Source organism: Lutra lutra, chromosome 4 (assembly GCF_902655055.1).
Source record: "Lutra lutra chromosome 4, mLutLut1.2, whole genome shotgun sequence".
Lineage (NCBI taxonomy): Eukaryota > Metazoa > Chordata > Mammalia > Carnivora > Mustelidae > Lutra > Lutra lutra.
Genome location: NC_062281.1, coordinates 57,875,961 through 57,902,312, shown reverse-complemented (window position 1 = coordinate 57,902,312; position 26,352 = coordinate 57,875,961). Strand labels below are relative to the sequence as shown.

The 26,352-nt window shown below is 37.6% G+C and overlaps 1 protein-coding gene across 6 annotated transcripts in view; it reads left to right on the top strand.

The window, feature by feature from the left end:
* Positions 1–26,352, top strand: part of ZFHX4 (zinc finger homeobox 4) — a 183,218-nt gene that overhangs the window by 134,817 nt on the left and 22,049 nt on the right. For 5 of the 6 annotated variants that reach the window (XR_007126731.1, XM_047726623.1, XM_047726620.1 and 2 more), the window contains 2 exons: positions 15,812–15,880; positions 21,772–21,888. Coding sequence is in view for 5 of the 6 variants with exons in the window: in XM_047726623.1 (XP_047582579.1) it covers positions 15,812–15,880; positions 21,772–21,888 (186 nt within the window). In the remaining variant the exon portion in view is untranslated. The remainder of the gene's footprint in view (positions 1–15,811; positions 15,881–21,771; positions 21,889–26,352) is intronic. The other variant, XM_047726624.1, reaches the window with a different exon arrangement.

Here is a 26,352-nt window from a genome sequence, read left to right as displayed (position 1 = left end):
GCTCCTTGAAGGCACCAGGAGGCTGTTTTCAGCTTAGTGTCTCCTAGCCAAGTATGGCCCTTGTCACCCAGTGGGCTCTCCGGGAATTTGAATGTCTTTTATGCTGTGAAGTAAAATTATGTGTCTAAATCTATCATTATTTCTAGTCCTTAAAGCACTTTGTTATTGTTACACATTTTCAGTGAGATGTAAACAAACAGTTTGAGAAATGGCAAATAAGGGGCTTAGGCAAATTAGGGTAGATTAGGAAGCAATAAAAAAAGGTTCAGCTAAAGTTAAGTGAAATAGCAGGGGGCCAAATGATGCTTTACAGATAGAATATTGTAGGTCGTTAGAGCTTAATAGGCAAATGTTTTCATTTTAAGGGCTATAAAATAATTTTTAACTGTAATTTCCTCACTTTTAAAAAAGTCCTTATAAGGGAGAAAGAGAGAAATCAAGAAAATACTATTGATATTTGCTCATACTTTTTTTTTTTGTAAACGTTATTCAAAGCAGTCTTTTCAAAGTCTTCTTCCCATTTACAGAAATGATATTGACCCTTTGAAGATATTTTCTTGTCCAAGTGATCCTCGTTCATAAAATTTAAAAAGTCAGGTTGACGTTTGTCTCAGCCCTCAGCCAGATCTCCTTGACCACAGATCTCAAGGGAAGTGTGGGGAGGTGATATTATTGCCATTTTTGCAATAATTGTATACTCTTATTTCACCCTCTAGAGCTTTTGTTTCAAACAAGAATGTACTCGGACTTCAAAGAATTAAATGCACAGGAATTATATATTCATGAAACAGTCACAAAAAGGGACTAGCGGAAGGAAAACAATGGAGGTGAACTGGTTTCTACCATGTATAACAGTTGTGTGTGAGGAAGAAAGCGAGGTAGATTGCTCACAGAGCCAGCAGATACCTCAAAGGAGTTTTCTGCCTCTTTAGCCTGTTGCAATAGGATTTTAAAGTCTTTTACCTTTGAGAGAGAATACCAAATACTTGTATTTAATAGCAGATGTGGCAAATACCTGATGAATTAATTGCAGTCAGAATCAGAATGAAGTGGAGGAAAAGACTCTGTTTTGTTACCTGGAGGATTCTTCTCCTTGGTTGCCATTATTGATTATAGAAGCCGCTTGAGAGGAATCCACTGGGCAACAGCTCCGGGGGTAGCATTTGGCCTGGGCTAGTGGGAGACAGAAAAATCTGCCCTCAAGGAGTTTAGAAGCTGGCTAGGAGACAGAATCAATGTACTGGACTCAGTAAGTCAGGTAAATTATGGTATTTTAAGGAACTTCATCAAATTCAGTGCTGTTCAGAGGAGCCTTGGATCTGTAGGGTTAATGGAGGTATTAGGACATGAAGAATGAGTAGGATTGGAAATAAAAAATAAGGTTTTATTTGTTTGTCTCTGCATCTATTCATTTATTTAGGCATGCTCCTTAGGTTTGAGAGAGGAAATAATATGATTCGGACTTAGGGGTGAAAGGAAGTTGATATGGTTGTGTTGAGAAGCAAGAAACTAAACTGAAAGCCTAATAATAATGACCATTTAAGAGGAAGCGAAAGCAATTAACTGGGTGGTTGAGACTCTGAAAGCCTTTGAAAGCTGAGCAAAGAAGTTCAGATTTGAAGAGGCAGAAAATAAGAAGGAAACGAACCTTCGAGTGTGAGAATGACACTACTGAAAAGGTGCAGTAGAAAGCGTGATCTGGCAGCCATATGTACAAGGGATATAGCGTTGGGAGGACCTGTGCGCAGAAAGCGCATTCCGGGACCACTGCTGTGGGGGACTGGTAGAGGAAAGAGGAAGTCAGGGACTATCATTGAGGTAACTCTCAGTAAGCAGGAAAGAGTGTTAACAATAAATTCATGGTGCAAACTTACCAACTCAATATAAGCAATGAAGGAGTCAAGGCTCCCAAGCTTGGCAACTGTTGGAAATTTCTCAGGCTAAGGGCGCAGGGGAAAAGTGAGAAGCAGGGGCACACCTTTTTTTCCCCTTCCAAACATATCCTTTAAAAAACTAGTGGTGGAGGAGAAGAAGTAATGTGTTCATAAAGTTTTGTAGGTTTTTTTGAACTAGGAAAAAGGTAGTCGTTTTTCATCAAGATTTTTAAGAGGCCTTTGTAGTTTTAATAAAATGATGTTAGGGACTCTGTTTCATTTATAGCATTTAGAGCTTATATTTAAGTTAGTCTGTTAATATCATTTATGCTGAGTAAGTATAGAGGAAATATTTTATGGCATGTGGAACAGTGCAAGTCCAGGATATTTTTGTGTCTTTCTAAGTGAAAAGGATTGATTAAACTGAAATACTGTTTTTTGTACCTCCAGTAATGTGACTATCAGAGTTGCCCTGCTCATAGTCAGTATTCAGTAAAAGCTCGTTGAATACATGAATAAACACAAGACGTAGCAAGACAGGATGGCTTCCAGGTATTTGACAAGAGAAAGGAAAACAATGTGCCCTCACACCAGTCCCTAAATACCTTGCAACCCTTTCAGAGATAAAACAGAGGAGATGGGGTGCAAAATTGGAACATTGATTCCATTTGGATATGCCCCCTTTCATATGTGTGTGTGTGTATACATATATACATACATACATATACATACATATATATATGCACACACACACATACACTTCTCAGCATTTCGTAGTGTAGCTGAAGAAAGCAGACACAGCTCTGCATATTTCCAATCATTGTAAACAAACTATAAACTAGTGGGCAGTTTTCTTCACTCTGGAAATAAAGTTCTAGAGTATTCGGGGGGATACATTAGCTGATATCTCCTGAGGACAGGTGTGAGAGAACCAGTGTAAAAAGATATACATAATATATGGGACAGGAAAAAAGTATTAGCCATATAAAAGATGTAATTTATTCTCATATTACTTGCTGTGTTGAATTGAACATACTTTTCTGTTTCTGCTACATCCTTAATAATATCAATTGTTTAAAGTCCTCAAAAGAGAATTCTGCATTTGGCTCAAATTATTTACCGCATTAGAGATGTTTTTATGTATAGTATATAGAAATGAGATAAAAAGAGAAAAAATTACTTATTGTTCATTTTCTTTACCATCAGCTTCCTCTCCCTCCTCCTCAACATACTTTTTTTATTTTCTTAAGGTGACCATATTTCTGGCTTTTTATTTATTTTGTATTTCTTTGAATTCGAATTCTGATCATCATTTGTGAGTTATCCCCATTCATTTGAAAGTACGATTTTCTCTCTTTATTATTATCATGTATTTTAGAATAGTGATAGGTTTAATTTTTTGCAGTTTTCTTTGTTTGAATCATCGGATGTTTATGGCAGTGTGAAATTTCATCTTATCTTGTCATCTTTTACATCAGTGATGATCATGAGTTACTTCCTCGAGTTTGTCAGGAGAGCAAATTTATTGGACCAAATCACCACACATTTTTGAGACCTTTCCTCACCTGGTACCCCAAATCCCAAAATGCAAGTGCTGTGTGCATTGCATGTGAGTTTTTTTGATCAAACTTAGGAAGATTATGAAAAATACAATGTGATTGTATTACCATAACACTTAATTAAAGAGTTTAATAAGGAGCTATTTAAGTTCTGTAAGGCTTTCATTTTTGTTGACACAGTTTTATTGCTTCTGTGGTGCCCATAATATCTACAAGGGGAAAACAGTTCTTGGCTCACAGCTAGACAGGATTGCTAGGCAAATCCTCCCTCAACATAAATGGTTTCTGTCACTGTGTATCACAAAGATGGCAATAGGGTTCTGCTGTCTGACCCTCTTTCCGAGTCCCTGTTTGATCACATCCAGTTACTTTGGTGCCTTCTTGTCCTTCCCACCCCCTAGCTTTCATCCCTGGATTCTCTTCACGATGCAATTCGTTTCCACCCTCTGAGAGGTTGGGAAGTCCTAGCCTAACTTCAGTGACTTCTGTGACCCTTGACTTCCATCCCCATTCTTGCTGCTCTTCAGAAACCCACACCCAAGTCCATCCTAGGACACCTGCCTGCCTCGCTCTCTTCAGCCCTAAGTCATGTTTTCCTCATCACTGGCTCATTCACGTCATCACACCAGCATTTCTCTCCATCATTCTGATGATGAGAAGCTTACTGCATGCTGCCTGCCTCTATGTACTGCCCATTTCTCTGATTTTCACAGCAAAACTCCTCAGAGAATTGTCTGCACTTGACATCCCCGTGTTCTTCACCTTCATTCTCTCTTACACCACATTCAGGGGGGTCTCGTCCTTACCACTCCACAAAAGGTCAAGGCCTCTGAGGACCCATTCTTTGGCATATCTACTGGGAGTTTCTAGTGCTCCTCGGGCTAGACCAACCAGCAGCTTTTAATAAGATGACCTCTCCCTTCTTGAAATGTCTCTTTCACCAGGTTTTCACACTCTATTCTGTCTTGATCTCCTACCTTGTTGACTCTTCTTGCTTGGTCTTCTTCACTGCTCTCTCCTTAATTTAGAAGGGAACAGTGGGCGCGCCTCCACCCGGTGTAGGCAACAAAGAGAGCAAGCCCTGTTGCAAATTTAAAAACAATAAAACTGAAGGAAATTTACCTGCTTTATTATTTTTGCCATGCATGGACAATTCTAAATAACTTCAATGATAAAATACTTCTCCCTGCTGGAAAAGACTGCTCATGGGGTCCCCTGCTTTGATATGTCCCTGTGTAGGAGTGTAGCCCAGGTTCAATCGGGGACTCTCGTTCTCTAGGTGATCTTATTCAATCTCATCTCAAGGACTTACTCTACCATCTATACATTGACCTCTCCCTTTCTTTTCCCCTCCCTTCCTCCACCCCACATCTGCTTACTCTACCCCTTTACTTGGATGTGTAACCAGCACATCTCAAAGTAAACGTGTTCAAAACTACAGATACCAAGCGTTCTCTCCCTCCTTACTTTTTCCATCTGTATTCTCCCTCATCTCAATAAATTACATCTGCATTCTCCTCATTTCTTGGGCAAAAAACCATCATAGTCATCTTTTACTCTTCCTGTTCTCTCACTTGCCTCATCAAACCCACTGGCAAGTCCTATCTGCTCCTCCTTTGAAATATGTATCTGTTCCATGACTAACTCTTGGGTTGAGTCGTTACCTATCTCTCCTAATGTCACCAATACGTTATTTTACTTGACTTCTCTGTATACTTGTGCCTCATATTTCTGGAAGAGTTCTTGTCCTTTGGCCACTGTTTTACCAGTCACCCCATGGTCCTTTGTTTACCTCTTTTTCCCTGTCATTATTTTGTATCATGTTTCAGTGATCTTCAATGCCTCTTTTTAATTTTCCTTAGAGTTCTCTCCTTAGAACTTATCTTCTATACTCTATGCATACCTCCTGAGATTTACTCACAGGTATTAGCTTCCAAGTATTTTGAACCCAGACCTCTCTTTTAAGATCTAGTTTTATAAACTTAAATGTTTTCCAAACAGCTCCACTCCATTTCATGTCCAAAATTGAGCTCATTGTATTTCTTTCATCCCAATCTTGGACTTTTGAACTTTCGTTTTTCTCTCCAATGGAATCACTGTTCTTCTTTTATCCATGACTTTTTCTAGACAGTAATGGATTGAGGTACAGTGAATGTTCCAGTAACCTTTTTTTTATTAGTATCAAAACTTTTCCTCCACCATTCCGTCTTCCACACAGCATCCCAAAGATGCAAATATAATCATGGCACCCCCTGCTTAAAACTCACTTTGCCAAGATCAAGGGACCCTTTGCCAATATTTTGCATTCAGGCAAAGGAGGAAAAAAAAATTGGCCATCTCTCAGAAACCATTTTTTCTACTGCTAATATAGTCCAAAGAAAGCAATGTGCCAAATCTCATCAATCTGTTTGCTCATTAATGAATGATTTATTAAATAAACATTTCATGGGTATGCATAAGTATTGTCTTGAAAATTCATAACAGGTTCCAATAGTACATTTTTCACTCTTGGCTTCAACCTGGACTTTCTAATCTTCCTTTTCTGGGACTATGCATACTTTCACTAACTTTCCCTTTCCAGATTTATTTTACTTGTGTTTGTATCCATCATTGCCTAGGTGAATTCTCCTAAGTATAATTTGGGGTATATGACCATATAAATTTGATCATTCCTAATGTGGTGAAATGTAAAAAACTCCAAATAGTGAAAATCCAAGGATTATTTACATATAATTTAGGAAACTTTTCTGCATCTTAGGTTAATGGTAAATTTATTTCAACAATTATAGTGTTGATAAAAAAGAATCGATCTAGTCATCTGAGGATTTTCTTTTATAGCCATATATAATTCACAAAATAAATAAGCCTGCACATGAGAAGCAATAATTTCCCCCCTATATATAACTGTATAGAGGAGTTTATTATAAGTAGTAGTGGTACATTCCATGTCAGCATACTTAAGACATTAAATATTTAAAGAGTAAGATACCAAGTCTATATTTCCTTACTTTGCATGGTCAACTGGAAGTGTTGATAACAACTAACATTTCATCCTTACATTGACTTGCCGTGGCAAGCAGCAGAGATCATTTTGTCCCCCCATACAGATGAGAAGACTGGCTCCAATATGTTAACAGAGTTGTTTAAAATGTACACAGATGGAAGCTAAAGTTTTAATTGCCATTCCATACATTTCCCATTTGACATTGTCTTTGTAAAAGCTCTAAACTATTGTCTCTGGTTCATTATGAATTGCTTTGAAGAGAAGTGTTATGTGCTTTGATGTTGTGTTTGGTCGGACATATGATTTAGGTGACTGTACTGTAAGGAATAATCTAGAAAACTAAGGAAACTCAGTGTTTGTGTATAAATGGAAATGTTTAGGGTTCTGGAGACTGCTACATTTACAAATCTGTATAATCTGAGGTTGTTTGTGACTTCTCCTTAAATTTTTCTCTTGATGAAAGGCCAATGGTGGAGGTGGGGTTTGGAATTGGAAAGGACAGTGTCCTTGTCTTCCAAGAGGAAACCTAGGGCTGACTCTGATATCACTACCAGTCTAGAGTTCATCTTCTTCACTTTAACTTTTGTAAATGGCCAAACCAGTGTGAATTGAACAGTCTTTACAACTTGGTACACATACCACTTTTATTGCAGAATGTAAAATTTGCTTGGGGATTAAAAAAAAAACACTTTAAAATTACACAGCTTAGGAAAAAAATGTTTAGTCTTGTTAACATTTGCTCTTCCCAAAAATTTACACATATAATAGTGATATTTCAAAAGTCTAAAATACTAACTTAGCTGATAGAGAGTATATGACATATAAATATAACCTAAAAAGCCATAATATCAAATTGTTGTAGACTTTCCTTTGAATAACTTGTATCCAGCAGGATGGATCAAAGCCAGAGAAGACTCGTGCATGAGTACAGCTACTACTTACAGCTACTGCTGAAAACTACTACTGACTTACTTATTCAGTACTAGATGCTTTATATTCTTTACTCCTTATCACACTTTGAAATCTGGTTAGTTTTGCTTCCATTTTTACAGCTAGGATCCTGAATTTCAGGGAGGCTAAGTAACTTGCTGTGTCCAATAGCTAGAAGGTGTTGGAGCTGGGATTCAAGTCCAGGAGTATCTGTTTCTTTGTCCATGTTTTTTTTCTTTTTTCTTAATACAAATACATGCATAGGAATAGTCCATACTCTTCTTTAAAAAAAAAAATTTTTTTTTTCTTTATTTATTTGAGAAAGAGAGTGAGAGAGAGCATGAGAGGGTGGAAGGTCAGAGGGAGAACCAGACTCCCCATGGAGCTGGGAGCCTAACGTGGGACTTGATCCAATCCATACTCTTCTAATGAAATAGTGTTTTAAGAGCACAGGCTTCTGAGGCCCAGATAGCTACAGCAGAAGTGGGCAATTTTTACGTCACTGATGGCTCACCTTTTATCTTTGCTTGCTCGAAATCTCAAGCAAAGAGAATGAATCTCAGGTTTGTTTGTTTTTTTTTTTTAAGATTTTATTTATTTATTTGACAGATAGAGATCACAAGTAGGCAGAGAGGCAGGCAGAGAGAGATGGAGAAGCAGGCTCCCTGCTGAGCAGAGAGTCCCGATGTGGGACTCGATCCTAGGACCCTGGGATCATCACCTGAGCCAAAGGCAGAGGCTTTAACCCACTGAGCCACCCAGGCGCCCTGAATCTCAGTTTTTAAAAATTACCATTATTTCAACACAGGGTTACTCGTTCTGGTTCTTCACAACAGGAGTGAATGATGTTTTCTGAAACTAATGATGAACTTTATGTTGGCTGATTTAATTACAAATTTTTTTAAAAAAGAGTGAACTATGGTTTCATGGATCATGACTCCAAAGAAGTATGCCCAATGATTCACTGAATGTGATTGAAATAAAATGTTTTGTTTTAAAGTTGTGAAATTGATTAAACTCTGTAATTGTCTTAGTAATTTTAAAACAATGCAGTCTTAGAGCGGGGCGACTATAATTGCTAAAGTCTTTGAGGTGAGAACATAAGAGAGGATATAGAAGCTTCCAAGAACCAAACAATAAGTCTGAAACAAAGAAATGCAACTTCCCTGAGAGTAAATGATACATTGTAAGGATTCTTTGAAAGGAGTGAAGGAGGGGTGCCTGGGTGGCTCAGTTGTGTCTGCCTTAGGCACAGGTCATGATCCCAGGGTCCTGGGATCAAGGCCCACATCAGGCTCCCTGCTCAGTGGGGTCTGCTTCTCCCTCTCCCTCTGTTGCTCCCCCTGCTTGTGTTCCCCCTCTCGCTGTTTCTCTGTCAAATAAACAAATAAAATCTTAAAAAAAAAAAGAAAGAAAATAGTGAAGGAAATACTTTCTTTATTTTCATTGCATTTAAAAAAATAACTTTAAAACACTTTTGACCTAGCATGAGGCTATTCAGAAAAGTTGATAGCTATGAAGTAGAAAGCTGAGGTTTTCATAGATTAAAAACTTGCTATGTGATGCAAAGCAACAGGTTGAAATGAACAGCCAGGGCTCCACGGGAGCGAAGGCTATCATTGGGCAAGGTGAGAATCAGTATGTAGACCAGAGGTGTTTCCTATGTCGATGAACCACCTAGCAAAGCCAACACAATATGCTAAGGAATGAAAACCGTTTCAGACAGTATGGAGATTGTGATGAATCCTATAAGGACTTAGGTGCAGATGACTGGGTAACTGACAGATGTGAGCACAATGTTTTCCCCAAGTTACAACAATAGAATTTTGATCTCTTAATTCAAAACAATCAGAAATGAAACAGAATCCTATGCAGAGAAATGTATTAGAAATTAATAAATTTAAGGGGCGCCTGGGTGGCTCAGTGGGTTAAGCCGCTGCCTTCGGCTCAGGTCATGATCTCAGGGTCCTGGGATCGAGTCCCACATCGGGCTCTCTGCTCAGCAAGAAGCCTGCTTCCCTCTCTCTCTCTGCCTGCCTCTCCATCTACTTGTGATCTCTCTCTGTCAAATAAATAAATAAAAAATCTTAAAAAATTAAAAAAAAAAAAAGAAATTAATAAATTTAAGAAAAAATCAGTAAGAGCACTTTCAAGTAAGACACATTAAGAAGTTGTATGAGTAATTTATTGAGACTAATTGATATCAGGAACTTATTAAATTCTTTTGAGGTCCCATTACACTGAGGTCATAGATGATTCAAGAAGCAGAAAGAAGTGATCACACTTTCCTGGCCTAGAGGTCCCAGGAGATCCTACTCCCTTACTATATAAAAATAACTTCTGGGTAAAACCAGACAGGGCAGGGCAAAGGAACTTTACTTTTCCAGAAAATAAAAAATTACAAAAATAAAATAAAATAAAAATAAATAAATAAAATAAAAAATTACAGCCCCGTTCAGATAATTGACACTGGAGCATCCAATGCACTTCAATCTGTTACTGCCTAGAAGAAATAATTTAAGAGAAAGCACTGCAGGTCAGCAAAGATGATGTTGCTTAGTTACTCAAAACCACTTGGTAGCATGCTGAGTTGCTCAGCTTTTTAGAAGAGCACTCTTTGTATCCAGGTAGGAAAAAGATAGAGACCACTTGAAACCATTTTTAATTGCAACCCTGTTTCATCTAAAAACAGGCTTTACTTTTGCAGTTGCACAAGCAAGTTCAGAGGTCTTTATTAAAATGTAAACTAGCAAGATAATAAAAGATGTTGAACTTGATTTGTTCTTCTAGATATTGATCTTGTTGTGATGAATTTGCTTTAAAGGAGTTTGAACTGTTTTGTTTTGTTTTGTTTTGTTTTGTTTTTAGGAGGTAGGGAATTCAGGTTTTAGACATCTGGGCCCAGAAGTCCTGGGGGCTGCCTGGAGGCAGCAGTGTTCAGGGGAGAGTATGACTAAGTCCAGATCCTACTTTTGCTACTCTCTGCCCTTGGGGAAAAAAATTACTTAACATTTCTGAGCTTTAATATCTCAGCTTTTCCAAAAAAGCAATGTTTTTTCCTGCACAGATATACTGCAAGGATTGAATAAGAAAATTGATGTTATGTGCTTAGCACCTAACAGGTTTCCAACCAAATATTCACTTATTATTTTAACATTAGAGTGCTGCAAATATCTTCTCTTATTATCAGAGTCCCTGAAATTTCCTAGAACAATGAATCACCCAGGTGCGGTAAAGGTAGGAGGGACTTCGAAAGAGAAATGAGGAGAAGGTAGGGTTTTTGAAACGTGGATGTTCTTTTAGAATTTTGTCTTTTCCAGGAATTGGACTCATTTTTTTTTTTAATGGATGCAAGGAGAGGAGAACTCAAACTGTTTCCTAGGACTACAGAAAATGTTTTTCTTTCTCTTTATTACTTTAGACTAGTTGGCTTAATATTTATTCTATTTAGTGGTATATATTTCATTTTATGTGCTATACATTTGTGAAAATCATGGTATACTTTATTACTTAATGCATTAGCAAATCACTGGGAGGAAATGAGATGTGAAAATTTTGTAGGCAGACACTGTCTTAGTATTATACTTGGCAGTGTTTTAAAAATTTACTGAACTTGTACCAAATGCTTCCCAAATTTTGCTGATAAGAATGCAGAAAGCTCATGACTGTGTGATCATGAAATGCAGATTAGGTTAGACTTATTCCCAGATGACAACAAACATTCTTAAATTTAGAATTCTCTGGTTAGGTATCTAGGCTGTTTCAAAAAATTTAAATTCCAGATCTTTCCCTGATCATTAGATTTGTATTGGTTATGGCTTTTTTTTTTTTAATATTATTCTTATTAGCAGGAAAAAAAAAAGATTTGACAGATGAAAACTTGATCGTTTTTTAATGAAGATGAAATGCCTAAAAGTTATCAGTTTACTTACTGGAATTATTATTCATATAAGGGAGGGGGAAGGCAAAAAGGAGTAATGAAATGGACAGGCTTATGAGTTGGGGAGGCAAGGTGAGGAAAGGAGACAGAGCCTTGAGAACCTTCTGTCTCATAACTAAAAGGAACAGGAAGGCTAAAAATTTAAGTTTTTAAACATTGTCTTTGGAGATGTAACCATTTGGGTTGGGCCAGGGGAATGGGTAGTTAGCAGAATTCAGGCCAAATGAGAAAAATGAACACAAGACATAATTGCAGAAACAAAAGGAAAGCTACTTTTAGGATTTTAAAAATGTGGCTTAGTATATCATTGTGGTTAAGATACCCATCTCTGAAATAAAAATGCATGGGTTCAAATCATGGCTCACCACTTGCTAGGGGTGTTCCAATACATAAAAAGTGCATCAGTTAGTACCGGGTACAGAGTAAATACTCTGTGAACTGTTGTTGATGATGGTGATAGTGATGATCGATACACTATTCCACAGAAAATGGGACCGATTACTCCCACATTGTGTTAATAAAAATAGAGTAATTTGGTACCATTTTCAAATGTGTGATCATCACCAAATTGACAGAATAGAGTAGAATACTAGATAAATTGTCAGTGGTATTATTTTTAAATAGTATTAAATAAGAAAGGTCAGGTGCTAGAGAACACAAATTAGTAATCTAATTAAATCACAGTGAAGAGACAGATCGTGTTAACAGCAGTCAAATTTGTTATTATAGAGCAATTATTAAAGTAAAATATTGAAAGATGCTATGTATCATTACTAGGCTTTAAACATTTAATTTACACAGGCAGAAAAGTATAGATTAATCAGTTCATTTGTTAAGTTAAAAGCTCCTTTATTAAAATATTTATATCATTTGTATAAAGAGAGCAGCATTGTTGAGGACATAAAAATATTCTGTGGCTCTCTGAACTACATTCCTTTATAAAATTATTTGCACAAGTCCTTCTCAATGGAATAGTTTCCAATTTGAACGTATCCTAATTTGTGAGATTAAATAACAGTTTCTGGTTTTGACATTAGCAAATTTCCTTAAATCACTCTCAAATAAAATGATTTCAGTGTGCACTGAAATATTATTTAGTTGCATCATATATTCAAGGAATGTAATGTTTTATGAAATACCACAATTTGTACAAGACTAGTGATAGTTGCTTTCTTCTGCATCCCCTCTCCCCCACCCCCCCTCACATTGGTTTTGGAACTTCACTAAGATAGGAAACCCTTTATAGGCTCCTTGATACTGCAGCTTTACAGCTGGACACATCCAGACATGCACAGCCTTTATACCAGGCTGAACTGCGTTCCCTCCAGGCTCTGTCACTTTCAAACTTGAGAACCTGGGGCAAGTGACCTTAACCTCTTTAAACTCCAGTCTCCTGATTTGTGAAATAAGGATTAATATTTGCTGCATAACTTTACCATAAGGATTACATGACTGTTTTCAAGATTTATTTATTTATTTTAGAGAGCATGCAGTGGGGAGAGGGGCATAGGGAGAGGGAGAAGTAGAGAAGCAGACTCCTCCTAAGGGAGAAGCCTGTCAAGGGCTCAATCCCAGGACCCTGACCTGAGCCGAAATCAAGAGTCAGCCATTTAACCAACTGAGCCACCCAGGCCCCGCTTACATGACTATTTCACTTGGATAGATCATCAGAGAACTGGCAGAAATACAAACTCAATAAGTTGTCACTTTTAAATTTTTATTTCCATGAATCATAAAAGAGTAGTAGTCATTTGGTCAAATTTACTTAGATACTCCTGATATCTGTTTGAGTGAGTATCTGATACATTGAAATGTATGTTTGCGTGTATGTGTTTGGAATGATAAGGATTCTTTGATAAATTATATTTTTTTGTAGAGAAGAGTGAAATAAATGGTTTCATACACACTCACACACATTTATACAGGTAATCTGCCTCGGTGGTTCAATTTGACATTTTTCAACTTTACGGTGGTTGAAAGTGGTAAGCATTCAATAGAAACCATACTTCGATTTTTGAATTTCGATCTTTTCCCGGGCTAACCATATATGGTAAGATTCTCGTTCATCACTTTCCACTGGACAGTGGAAGCAAGCCCCAGCTCCCAATCAGCCAGGCACTCACAAAGGAAAACCACCAGTAGACTTGCAACCCTCGTGTGTCCACCCAACCATCCCGTTTTTCACTTTCAGTACAGTATTCAATGAATTACATGAGATATTCAACACTTCATTATAACATAGGCCTTGTGTTGGATGATTTTTGCCCATCTGCAGGCTGATATAAGTGTTCTGAGCACGTTTAAGATAGGTTCGGCTAAGCTGTGATGTTCAGTAGGTTATGTGTATTAAAAGCATTTTCAACTTGAGGTATTTTCGACTTAACGATGCATTCATAGGGACTTAACCCCATTTTAAGTAGAGGAAGATCTGTATATGTAACAGAATTAGTATCTGTGCTTGGTATAATTGAAAGGGCTTTGAATTTAGAGGCTTGAGGCTCTGGGAAGCTTTTATAAAATTCTCATCTTGAGATTCATCTGCCTCAGTATATAGAGCATAGATTCGTGTTTGAATAGAGGCATCCTGGTGACTTTGCTATGCCTCACTTTGTCCTTAGTTGAGAATCTGTGAAGGTGAAAGTTCTCGAGGAACTCACAATTTATTGGGGAAATATGCATGGACCATATAAAAAGGTATCATAATACACTTAGGATATATATATTGATAATGTTATAAATATATATAAATATATAGCTCATAACATTATATATATATATGTTATGTATAACATGTATATAAATAAATAGCTTATAACATGTTTATAAGCTAATTGTTGTGGGAACACAGAGGAGGCAGCACTTGCTTCAGGCTTTGAAGGAAGAATAAGAGTTTCACAGGAGACAGACAAAAAGACATTCACAAAGTAAAAGGAACAGTGCTGGTCAAGGCATAAAGATCCAAGAGGTTGCCAAGAGGAGGAAAGGTTTCTTGAATGACCTATTGGATGGATATCAATACTGTGATCAATTTAGAAGTTATTTGGATTTATAAGTAAGAATTAAGGATGAATTCTTCCTTTCAAGATTAATTCAAGTTTTGTTTATTAAAAACAAAACAAAACAAATAACCCTGATGTTTTTTTGTTGTTGTTGGAGTGAAGACACTGAGGATTTATTATGATTCTTTTTAAGTAGATTACCACCAGAGGCCAGAGGTGTTGTACATAGCAGGAAAAACAATCAGTAAATGCAATAATAGTGCCTTGGTGTGCACTTCTATTTTCAAGGTTAATTATTTGTTTAATTAAAGCCTTAGAATCAACTAGAGATGCTGGTGCCCAGAAATATTAGATAAACATGGGTCTCCGTGTGTAAGAATCGTGTGATGATCTTTTCAGCCTCTCACTACAATCCAGCCTTTTCTCACTTTGAAGACTAGATCACATTGCACCTTTATTTGTATTTTTTCTCTTATAATTGTCAATTATGTATACAGGTATATCTGCATATCACTGAAGAGGGAATTGAAGCTTAGCAAGTTTAAATTACATACCTAAGTTCCCTTACCTAGAGACGGAGGGAGCTATGAGTGGTGCTTAGGCAATTCCGTCTTCTGGAAAAAAAGGTCTTGCGGTTTTATGAGAGATTGGTCTGGTGAAACAAGGAATGCAGGGCAGGATGATTTTTGTGGGGGCCACTGAAATTGTCAGTAAAGAGAAGATGACAGAGAAATAGAGAAACACACACGACAAGAGACATTCCCATAAAATCAACAGCATGGGATGACTCAATGTGGAGAAAGATTAGGAGATGTTGAGGGTGATTTCTGAGGTCCAGTCATTTTCTTATAAATTCCCATACAACAGAGAACACAAAGGAAGAATGGAGGTAGATAAAAATAATGATTTGTGCATGGAGTTGAGTTTAGCAAACCAAGACATTGTTGGCACTTCTGCTCTGGAGCTCAAATAAAAGACGAGAATAAAGATGTGAACTTATTGACAACCTGGACATATTCTCCAGGTTTCCTCCGGTCCTTGGGTTTGTTTTTGTTTTTTGTTTGTTTTGTTTGTTTTTTCCTTTGGTCTCTCAGATCAGCTATGAGATATTGAAGTTTTTTGTTGTTGTTTCTTTCTTTCTTTTTTGCTCTCCTGACAGAGAAGCAGACATGTGCTCATGGTTTTTGCACTGTGCCATTGTCATTATAACACATACTCCTATCATGCAGGTCTGGTCAAATATCCAAGACATAAAAACCAATGAGTCTTCCTGCTTCCATGTTTTGTCTGTATTGTTGTATTTGTTGTGTGCTGCCGATTGAGAATGTGATCTAAGCTTAGACTCATTCTGGTAACCTCAGTTCCCTGGGATGTACAGAGTGTTGTCTCACCTGGGCTCCACCTGGTGCTTGTTTCTTCGAAAGTCAGATTTGGGGTTGTGATACTGTGACTGCAGAGCTGGACATGCTGTGCTCATTACCTTTTCACTCTAATGTCCTCTGCAGAAACTGCCTCTTTGGGAGCCAGGACCTGCGAGGATGACCTTACGGAGCAACAATTGAGAGCAACCTCAGGTAAATGGTCTACTCCTTCTCAAAATCTTGTTTATCCTAGTGCATTACATTTGTTACTCCCATCTTTTATGTAATGAATGTATCTCTGGAACCTCTCTAATTAGATCTGATCAGATCTCTTATTTACACAAATAAGTTAAAAGCAAAAGTAAATAAAAAATGACATATATAATATACAGGTAATATACATATACTATATTTGGATACATATATACTATATTTGGATACATACATAAAGTAACATCTTAAAGAGCCAGCAACTCCTGCAGGATAATTTCTCACATCTGCATTTACACACTGTGAGGTTTCACCTACTTGGTCAGTTTGTTACAAAGTAGAAGATAAAAAGCCAGATATTATTTTTCCCCCAAATCAAACAACCTAGTTGGTGGACTTATTTTGGGGTAATTAATGAGTTGATTGGACTTTGTACTCCCCATGTCAACACATTTACTAGTCCCTGTGCTCTGTGTGTTTGCGGGTGTATTAAAAAAAAAAAAATGGCAGCAGTGCTCTCTGAGCTGCATTGAGTTCAGATAATTTAAGAGGACATTTACCCGTGTTTCCACAACTCACCTCATTTATTCCTGGCATGATCCCAATTTTCAGATTTCTACAATTGGAATAATAATAATATGATATATAGGACCAAAAAAAAAAAAAAAACCCATTATGAAAAGCCCTTTGTGTTCATAATGGGCAACTGAAATACATTTTGCAAGTGAAAAGATTCCTCCAGTATAAAGTCAGAACATCTCTCTCTAAAAATTCTTTAAAGTTAAGTTCACCTTCCCCTACGTGTTCTCACGAACACTTTTTCATTTAAATGTTGTTTTCCCCTAGAAAACTAGAGAGCACGTTTAATGAGTTCACGTCAATAGCATAAACCAGTTCTCCTCCCTCACCTACAGCCCAATCAGAGGATTTCATTAATATCAGTTTGGAGGTAATGGGCCAAATGTCTAGACTATGCCAAAAATACCAAACAAAAAAGAAAACCTTCCCTACCAGTGAGTGCATTTATTTATTGCTTTGTGAACAAGGGTACCATGATCTACACCTTCACTAGGTCTCTGAGAAACTTTATGTTGAGATATTCTCATGCTTTCTGGATATTTTCACAGAAGTTTTCTATAGGGAAGTCCAACATAACAGATTCCTAATGTCACTTCTCGTTTTTACAAGACTGTTTCTTCTCTGTTACAAGACATCTTAACTGATGTCATCCTGCTGTAAATGTAGTTATCCCAAGTAAGAAAACTAGGAATCCTTAATTTTACTCAAAATATTAGAGCTAGGGACTGTTGGGCGTCAGTCATGAGTAAGACAGATGACTTTTCTCCTTTTTTTCAACAATAGTTCTATACAAATAAAGAAGTTCTATCCAGATTGTAGTGTAATGGAGGAAGCAAAAGAGAGAATGTGTTAGAGCAGAGCTCCTCAAAGTGTGGCTGCCCTCTGAGCAGCATCAGCACAACCTGGGAATTGTAAGAACGCACGTTCCTGGTCCCCGTCCTCCATTTATAGAATCAGAAGCCATGAGGATGGGGCCTGGCAATCTGTAGTCAACAAGCCCCAGGTGATGTGATTCTTTCTAAAGTCTGAGAATCCCACAGGTGTTGAACATCCTTAGAGGCAGTGGTCAGAGAAATTCTCTGAGGAAATGACAGGTCAGCTGAGTCCTAACTAATGAAAAGGAGCCAATTACGCGAGTCTGGGGAAATGCCTTTTGGGTAGAGCTGGTTCGAGGAAGTTGGTGATGTTCCAGCAAGACAAAGAAGGCTAATATCTCTGAAGAGAGGTTAGTGAATGAGTAGGTGAAGAGGATAAGGTGTAGCCAGAAAGGCAGACAAAGGCCTGGTGATTTCAACCAGTGTAAGAAGTTGGTATATGATTCTAAGTGAAATAGGAAGCACTGCGGTGGGAAACAAGGACCGGGTGTCTTGGAGGTATTCTTACCAGGTACAGAAGATAGAGCTTTTTCTTTGTAAGTGATAGGTATCACTCGAAGGTTTTAAGGGGAAAGTCAGATGTAAGTAGATCAGATGGAGGATAGATTTGGATGGAGTGGGTCTGTACAGAGAGACAATGGGGGAGTTCAGGAAAGAATCCTTACAAGCCAGGTGTCTAGAGTAGAGGCTCAATGTCTAAAATTAAAACTAATATAGAAAATGTTTAAGATATTATTCTCTGTTTCTTCTTTACATGATTACTCCATGGGCTTAAAAAGTATGCAGTGTTTTCCTTAGACAGCTCAGAGGGCTCCCAAACACAATTGTAAAATAAAGCAATGGGAACCAAGCACAGTTGGCTGGTGCTTAGATCAGAGGGCTGTTACTGAAGTAGATTTGCTTAGAAATTGTATAATTTTATAGAAGAAATTAATAGTCATTTTCCAATTATTTTTTATTATTCCAGTGGAAGTATTCTAAACTACTCACTCAAAAACCTCTTTTAAATATAGATTATGTGTATGTGCAGTGTAACATAAGATCATTATGTTAGGTGTGATAAAAATGCTAGGGGAAGTTACTGTAACACACCTGTATAATATAAGAGTACAGTAGCATTTTGTCTTCTTCCTAGCATTTTGAAACATTTAAAAATAAAAATGTATTATCATTTATTTGAAAATTGGGAAGTCTTACAGGACCCTAATGCACATTTTAAGCTTAAATACATTCAGGCCATAATGTTTAGCATATAAATAAATACTATATTTTTTATATCTCATAAAGCAAAAGCATAATTAAAAATACATATATTATGAATGTAACAGTATTATGAAATGTTACTGTTGTATATATTAGTGAAAAATCCTATTGATGAAAATGAAAACTGCTTTAGCATCTTTATTTTGGAATTTTATGTAACTTAGTGTCTTTATTTTGCAGCTTTGTAGGGTGGAATTTTATGGAATTTTCCTTTGTTTTAAGGCATTCCTTTAATACATATTACATAGTAATACCTTAATTATATATATATATTTTTTTTTTTTATAAAGCGCCTTACATTTTATGGCATTTTACAGTTGAGGAAATGTGGTTTTGAAAATTAGAATGTAGACACCCCTTCCTTTAACCCCAAATCCAACCTACGGTTTTCCTGGAAAGCTGTTTCTCCTCAATACTCTCGACTCTAAAGTCTCTTTATAAAATGAATGTCAAATTTCTTTTAAAAGCTTTCTTTAAGAATGAAAGTGAGCTTTTTTTTTTTCTGCCTTGTATGAAACTTTATGGTGTATATAAGTTACCCTTTGATTATTTTTTGCATGATTAAAAATTTGCAAAGTTCTATGGCTCCAAAGAGCCTACCTGTAATAAACAGCTTACGCCTTCCAAACCACAAAACAGGCCTGAATTGCTTGAGCATTAGAGCTAATTGCCTGCCTACTTCAAAGGGAGAACCAGAAAAGAGAACCAGAAAAAGTCACAGGAACAGAGGCAGTGCGGGCAAATCCACCTCTAGAGGTTATGAGTTGTGGCTTGGAAGAGCCAAGCAAAGTTATGGCCTCAGAACTGCTGTTTGCGATTAAGTTGATGGGGAGAGTCTACGCCACAATCTTTCCCTGCTGCTGACACAGAGTCTTTGTTCACATTCAGATTTCTCAAACTGTTGCCAGGGTCAGGCTGAGGTCAGACACCGCAGTGATGTATAGAAGAACATGTCTGGGAATTTCTCTCACACTTAAAACGCGTACTGGAAAATGAGGAAGACCCTGCAAAAAAGTGTCTGACGAGACCCAGATTATACTGTAGTTTCGTCTTTTAGTACCTTCATAATTTTTGTTTTCTTCTCCTGACGCACTATGTTTTATTAATGTGAGTCGCGATAGCCCTTACAATTTTATGTCCCCTCAAGATAAGGACACTCAGTAGCGCTCTGACACTTCATTTTCCAGCCCTGGGGGAAAAGGCCAGTAAATCTACTCAAAGGACTCTTGCATCCCGTACGCAGGATGAGTTGAAAAGTAATTGCCATGGGCTGTCATAGGTAGAAGGCTTGACACTGGATGTCACGTCACATGTGTGGACTTGGCAGGGAAATAGCCCAATCCAGTCGTGACCTCAGCCTTCCAGCCGCCCAGACCAAGCCGGCCACGGTCCCCACCCAGGCTGGCTCCTGCCGGGACTAGGGAACCTGTGTTTGATCAGTAATTATCACTGACGGGGTGAAGGCAGGCTAGAGCCTTAAGAAGTGTTGATTCTCTCCTCTTAAAGTAAAAATTTCACAGGTATTTGCCTGAAAGGGAAGCTTCCCCCAAAGCCCTCAGATGACTGACCCCCTCCACCACGGACCTCGGCTCTGCCTTTGTGCAGTGGCAAAGTGCAAATATGGAATAAATGGATTTGTATGGTGCCTTTGAAGACTCACAGTTGAAACAAACTCTTATTTCAAATAATGCTCTTGTTTCCCCCATCGAGCCCAGAACTGCCCCCTTCCGTTGTTTCCTGCTCACACAGTTGCAGAGCGGGGCTGGCAAGCGAGGCACTAAATAGCAATTTTTTTTTTTTTTTTGTGCTCAGCTGCTACATATGACAGTGGATATTTCATTCTGCTGTCAGAATGTTATTAATAAAACATGGGGTGTGGAGAGGGCCACGATTTCCCCTTTCAATCACTATAGCATTTGCAATGAAAATTTTATGCAGTGTGTAATTTTCAGTTAATGCTTGACACTTAAAATGTCCGTAGCAGCGTTTTGTATGGTTATTGAAGGGTTAATTGTATCATGTTCTCTGCATAAAAGCTCTGCTTATCAAAAGCAAATAGAAGAGTGTATGCAAATGTGTGTCGATGACCTTTTGCCTTTCCAGGGTTAATTTATATGGTCATTAAAGATTTTATGAAATTGAGCAGCCTGGTGCTTCAAATCCCATTTTACCTTCTTCTCCTAATTTATGTAATTCCTACCTGAACAGGGGAATATGATTTTTATTTTTTGTGCTGCAATGAAAACAGCATGCCATGCTGTGGGGAGTTGTGAGTCTGGTTATCTGGCATTACTCAGATTGCTAAAAATTCATTAAAATGTGACATCAGCACAGTGAGAGACAAATGATCACAGGATGAAAGAGAACAGTGGGCCTTTCACGGATTAGTGCTACACAGACCCAGCATAGAGGCTAACTGCATAAACAGATTAATCCACCAGCAGCGGCATGGCTAAGATTTACGGAATAATTAAATAGGGTTGAGTTACTATGAGGATTTCCATGTAATCTAGCTGGTGTGAACCTGTGAATGAGGTGTGGGGTGATGGGGTTGTCCTAGAAGAAGTATACCTTCTTATGTTGTTCTGTGCCCTGTATGGCTCCCCCTGCAGAACACACACACACACACACACACACGTGCACGCACGCACACCCCAATGTAACTGAAGTTTTGAGATCCTACTCAGACAAATACCAAAAAAATGCCCCTGGGGTCTGGGGACCAAAGGCAGGAGTAGCACCTGTCTTGTATTTAACCCGTCAAGTTCATGTTATTTCACCAAGAATTTTTTCCAAGAGTTTGGTTTGCTCTGTCATCTGTCCAAGTCCGTGGAACAGTAGGTCCATGTAGCTTAGAAGTTTCTACTAGTAAAATGACAGAATTGCCTTATACCTCTTCTTAAACCTTTTCTAGCTTAACCTGTCCTGAAAATGATTTCTTTTCTTTTAATTTAGGGCAGGCACATTTTTTTCAATGGATGTAAAAGAAGTTACTGTAGATGACAATTTGCGTTGGTCCGGTCTTCTAATAGAGACCTGAGAATAAATTTATGTTCTTTCTTCAGAGTAGAAGGTCTGCAGATGATTCATAAACAGCACGGTTTTTAAATGGTCACGTTTTAGTGGGCATCCTTATGGGGTTTTCAAGCCTACTGACTGGTCTCCTTTCCTTAACAGAAGAACAAAGTGAGGAGGCAGAAGGAGCTGCTAAGCCAGCAGCAGTTGCAGAGGAGGAGGAGAAAGACACAAGTGAGAGAGACAATAGTGAAGGCAAAAACTCAAATAAAGATTCTGGTAAGACGCTAGCATCCTTCACCTTTCTTTCCTCCACCCCATGCCTTGCAATCAGCCCTTCCGTCACCCCCACCAAAGCTTATTAAAAGCTTTTATTCATGTTAAACTGCCTGAACATTCCCACTACTATTCATTGCATGTGCATTTTGCATGTGATTTCTATCAGTAGCCTCCCATTGACCTATTTTTAATCATAACCATCTGACAGAATAGATGTGGATAAGTTGAAGAATATTACAGGACGACCAGCGAGATTATTTTTTAATCAAATCAGTTTGTGTGCTTGTAATTTTTTAAGCGCCTTTCATTAATCTTAGCGATACTTGTGAGTCCTCTGATGGCATATTAATTTTTCATAAGCACAGGATTAGATATCACTTGAATTTTCTCATTCAGTCACATGCACCCCCCCCAAACCACGTAACCCTAAAAATAAATGTTATTTTTCCTTGCCTTTTTACAACTTACACTCAGGAATTTGCTCTTTTTAAGGGCATCTATTTGAGGCATTTCAAACAAAATCCAGTGGAAAAGTTTACAGATGATTCAGCCTAAGAAAGAGGAAATATCATTGAAAAGGGATTAGGTGCTGGGTAATTTTGATCTTCTAGAATAGACAAATCCCAGTAATGAAAGCTACTGTCTTTGAAAACAAACCTTCGTGTCATGACATTTACTTGTGCACAAACAAACCCTAGGCCAGCATCTGGTGTGGATACCTAAGGCTTTTTCTGTGTTTGATTTGGCAAATATATGACTTCATCCATGCTTTGTATGTATGAGATGGAAATCTATGGTCGCAATGAATATTACATTGGCTACTTTTGCTGCACGCTATACCTAGTTTTATTATGTTGGACTCATTGAAGCAGAAGAAGTGCTGAAACGGGTTCAAGCCTATTAGTTTCAGGTGCTCATCTATCTTTTCCTTGAATTCCAGTGACAGCTGCATAGAAAGAAGCTTGTTTTCACTATGAAGACATTGGGTTGTGCAAAAGTATCATTTTTACATGCAAGTTTGTTTAAACCTGAATTATCCCATATTTGTCACTCGGTCTTTGCATATGTAGTGTTGCATTCCCTTCAAAAATTATTTGAAGGGCCTCTCTGCTCCCTGGCCCACATCACTCAACGCTACGTTTCTCTCAGGAGTCCAGTGAGAAGGCGCCACTGAAATTTACATCTAGGATATAGTGGCTAACCTACGATCCTCACTGGGTTTAAACAAAGAGGACCTAAGGTTGGTATGGAACCTAAAGCAATGTAAAAAAGACGCCATGGCTGTACATTAGTAAACTGGTTCCTGAGGTTACTACAAGGGACTTAAAATACCTAGTGAGCAGTTAAGGTCAAGGGTAGTGCCATCTAAACCTCATCTGAAGATAATTGGGAACCGCAAGGTGATCGGTTTATTCATTCTATTGGATGGACCTCATCAAGCCTAGCTACTTGACTGCTTCATGGAGGGCAGGCTTCCGTCTGCATTCATTGGTGTCCTTCTCACAGTTGTACCAAAAGACATTGCAAAGCACGTCCCTCTCATTCTTTAAAGGAACATGTAAAACACCCAGGTAGCACATTAATGTTAATTAAATAAATGCTTATGTAATATTTTAGGCATATGACCTTACGCTTGGTTTTAAATATCTCGTGTCTTCCAAAGAATGCATTCTGGGAATCTCTTGAAAATGGATCCAATCTTACCATTGAGGAAGAAGTCTTATTTGGAACATACACAATGCAAGGACTCTATCTCCACAAGCACGGTTTACCACTCTGTATAAATAATGGGCTCCATCACTCCCTAATGGCCTGATGAGTTATGTGCTTTCTTGGGTGCCTAATTGTACCATCTAGGCAGGATTGAGCTTCTGAGAGAATACAGAGCATTGTGTAATGTTAGTTGGTGAAAACAATTCTTTATTAATGCAGAAATGTCTCCCCAGGTATATCTATAGAAATGAAAATGGAATTTATGCACCAACTCAAACCAGTTACTAAGATGCAAACATTTAGCCTTGAAACCTCCTAGACTTCAAAATGACTCTTGTTACTGACAACTACCACAAACTTTTTTTTCTTTTTAAGATTTTATTTATTTATTTGTAGGAAAGAGAGAGAGAGAGAGAGAGAGAGAGCGAGAGAGAGCATGCGCACAGGCAGGCAGAGGTAGAGGAAGAAGCAGGCTTCCAGCTGAGCAAGGAGCCTGATGTGGGACTTCATCCCAGGACCTGGCATCATGACCTGAGCTGAAGGCACACTCTTTTTTTTTTTTTTTTTTTTTAAAGATTTTATTTATTTATTTGTCATAGAGAGAGAAGCGAGAGTGAGCACAGGCAGACAGTGGCAGGCAGAGGCAGAGGGAGAAGCAGGCTCGCTGCCAAGCAAGGAGCCCGATGTGGGACTCGATCCCAGGACGCTGGGATCATGACCCGAGCCGAAGGCAGCTGCTTAACCAACTGAGCCACCCAGGCGTCCCTACCATGAACTTTTAACAAAGTTTTCCACTTTCTAAATTGAATCTGATTAGGTGAAATAATTATTATGTGGATTTTTTTTCCTTGTAAATATTTCTAATGATTGAATAACCACTTATATCTATGCTGTTCATTCTTATGTCAGTTATAAATGTCAAAAAATACTAGCAAACTCCTATGTTAACCACCTTTCTAAAGTGTTGGATGGGAAAACAGTGTGACCCCACTTCAACAGAGAGTTTTTTTTAGACAGAAAGGAATTAACACACGTTAGGAAGACTATGTTTGTGTAAGCTGTTGTGCTGGGTTGCTGACATTAATCTCTAGGACTGCAGCTTTCAAAATGAGACTTGGCAATATGCAAGTTATATTTGTTGAATATTCATTCATAATGGGAAAGCCTCCTAATGCCTCATTTATATTGTCATTTAAATCTAGTGCCACTTTAGATTAATTATAATCCAAATTATAGCTCTGTGCAGTACAAGAATTAATATAGAGTTTATCCAGATTAATACATTTGCATTGAAAATGTAATATGTCTCTGCCATGGCTAAGGGGACCACTTTTTAATAAGGGAGTAAACACGAGCAAAGATGGAAATTAACCTTCATTATTGCAATTAAAATTATCCTTTCATTCTAGTCTCATTAGAAAGAATACTGTACCAGTAATTATAATTTAGAATTATTTATAGTTGGATAACATCCCCTGTTATATTCAAGTTTTATAGTATTCAAACTTTATCAAATACATTGGTGGATAGATAATAACTCAGTTTTTTTGTTTCATTTTTTTTTTCCCCCAGATTTGCTTTGAGTACATATGTGTTATTGGATTTTCCTCACTTATTATGAGTATAAACCACCTTACCACCTTCGGTGTTTTAGGGATTGGAAAGTATTAAGTAGCAGCATCTGAACTGAAATGAATTATGTCATTTTTATATTAGCAGTCTCATGCAAGCTAAATAATCCCATAACTGACAGGTAATCATTGGCTCATCTATTTGGCAGTGCTTATTTGTAATTAGATTTCAGTTTTTAGTTAAAATGCATTAAAATGGCAATGTTTTTTGAGAACATCGGAGGTCTTAATAGCACAAAATGAATTGTGATCTTATTTCAAAATTTTGTCTAGGGTAACAAACAGGGTTTACTCCAAATAAAGTTGCAGTCATAAACTACGAGTAATCAGAAAACTTAATCAAAACCTTCCAAAATTGACAGGCCCTTATTTAATGTATTTCTGGGATAAGACAGTTCAGGAAAAGATCCAGAATTGATGCCCTATAATTTATTGGGTAGGCCATAATCCTTGAGATAGCACCCCGCTGAGTATTAGAAAGGCATGGGTGCATAAAATGTAACTTCCACCATCTTTCCAGAAAGTTCTGATGACCTACCTTATCTTTAAGAGTCTGTTTTTGTTACCTTATTGCATCTCAGGTTTCTCTGCTTCTTCTTATCAATGGCATCTGTTTCCTGGTGCCTAACTACAATTGAGTGGTTTGGGGGGTGGTGGGAAGGGAGGATCTAGCACTTGTTCATAACTTCTTTTTAATTCAAAGTAAGGTGGTCTTTAGAAAGCCCCTAGCTTGCATTAAGATCATGATTTAATTAATGAAGTTAATAGCCAAAATATGTTGAAGTTGACACACATATTGGGTAGAATACTACAGCCAACAGTCATGGCAGTAGCCATGAAATAATGATCCTAAACTTGAACTCTTTACTTCCTTGATACAATGTGGAAGGTCACTAAATTAAAAAAGAAGTGTATTGTTGATGAACATTAATAAGGGTAAAAATAAGAATATGGGTTAATTAGACCAAATATTTACACTAATCTGTAGCATAGTCTTAATAAAATGTTTCAAACCTCAAAAGCAATGTTTTTTGTTCCTTTACAGTACCAACATTAGAATACATATGCTTATGAAAATAAGACTATAAATTTAATAGGTTTAGAAGTTTATGGAAAGTTT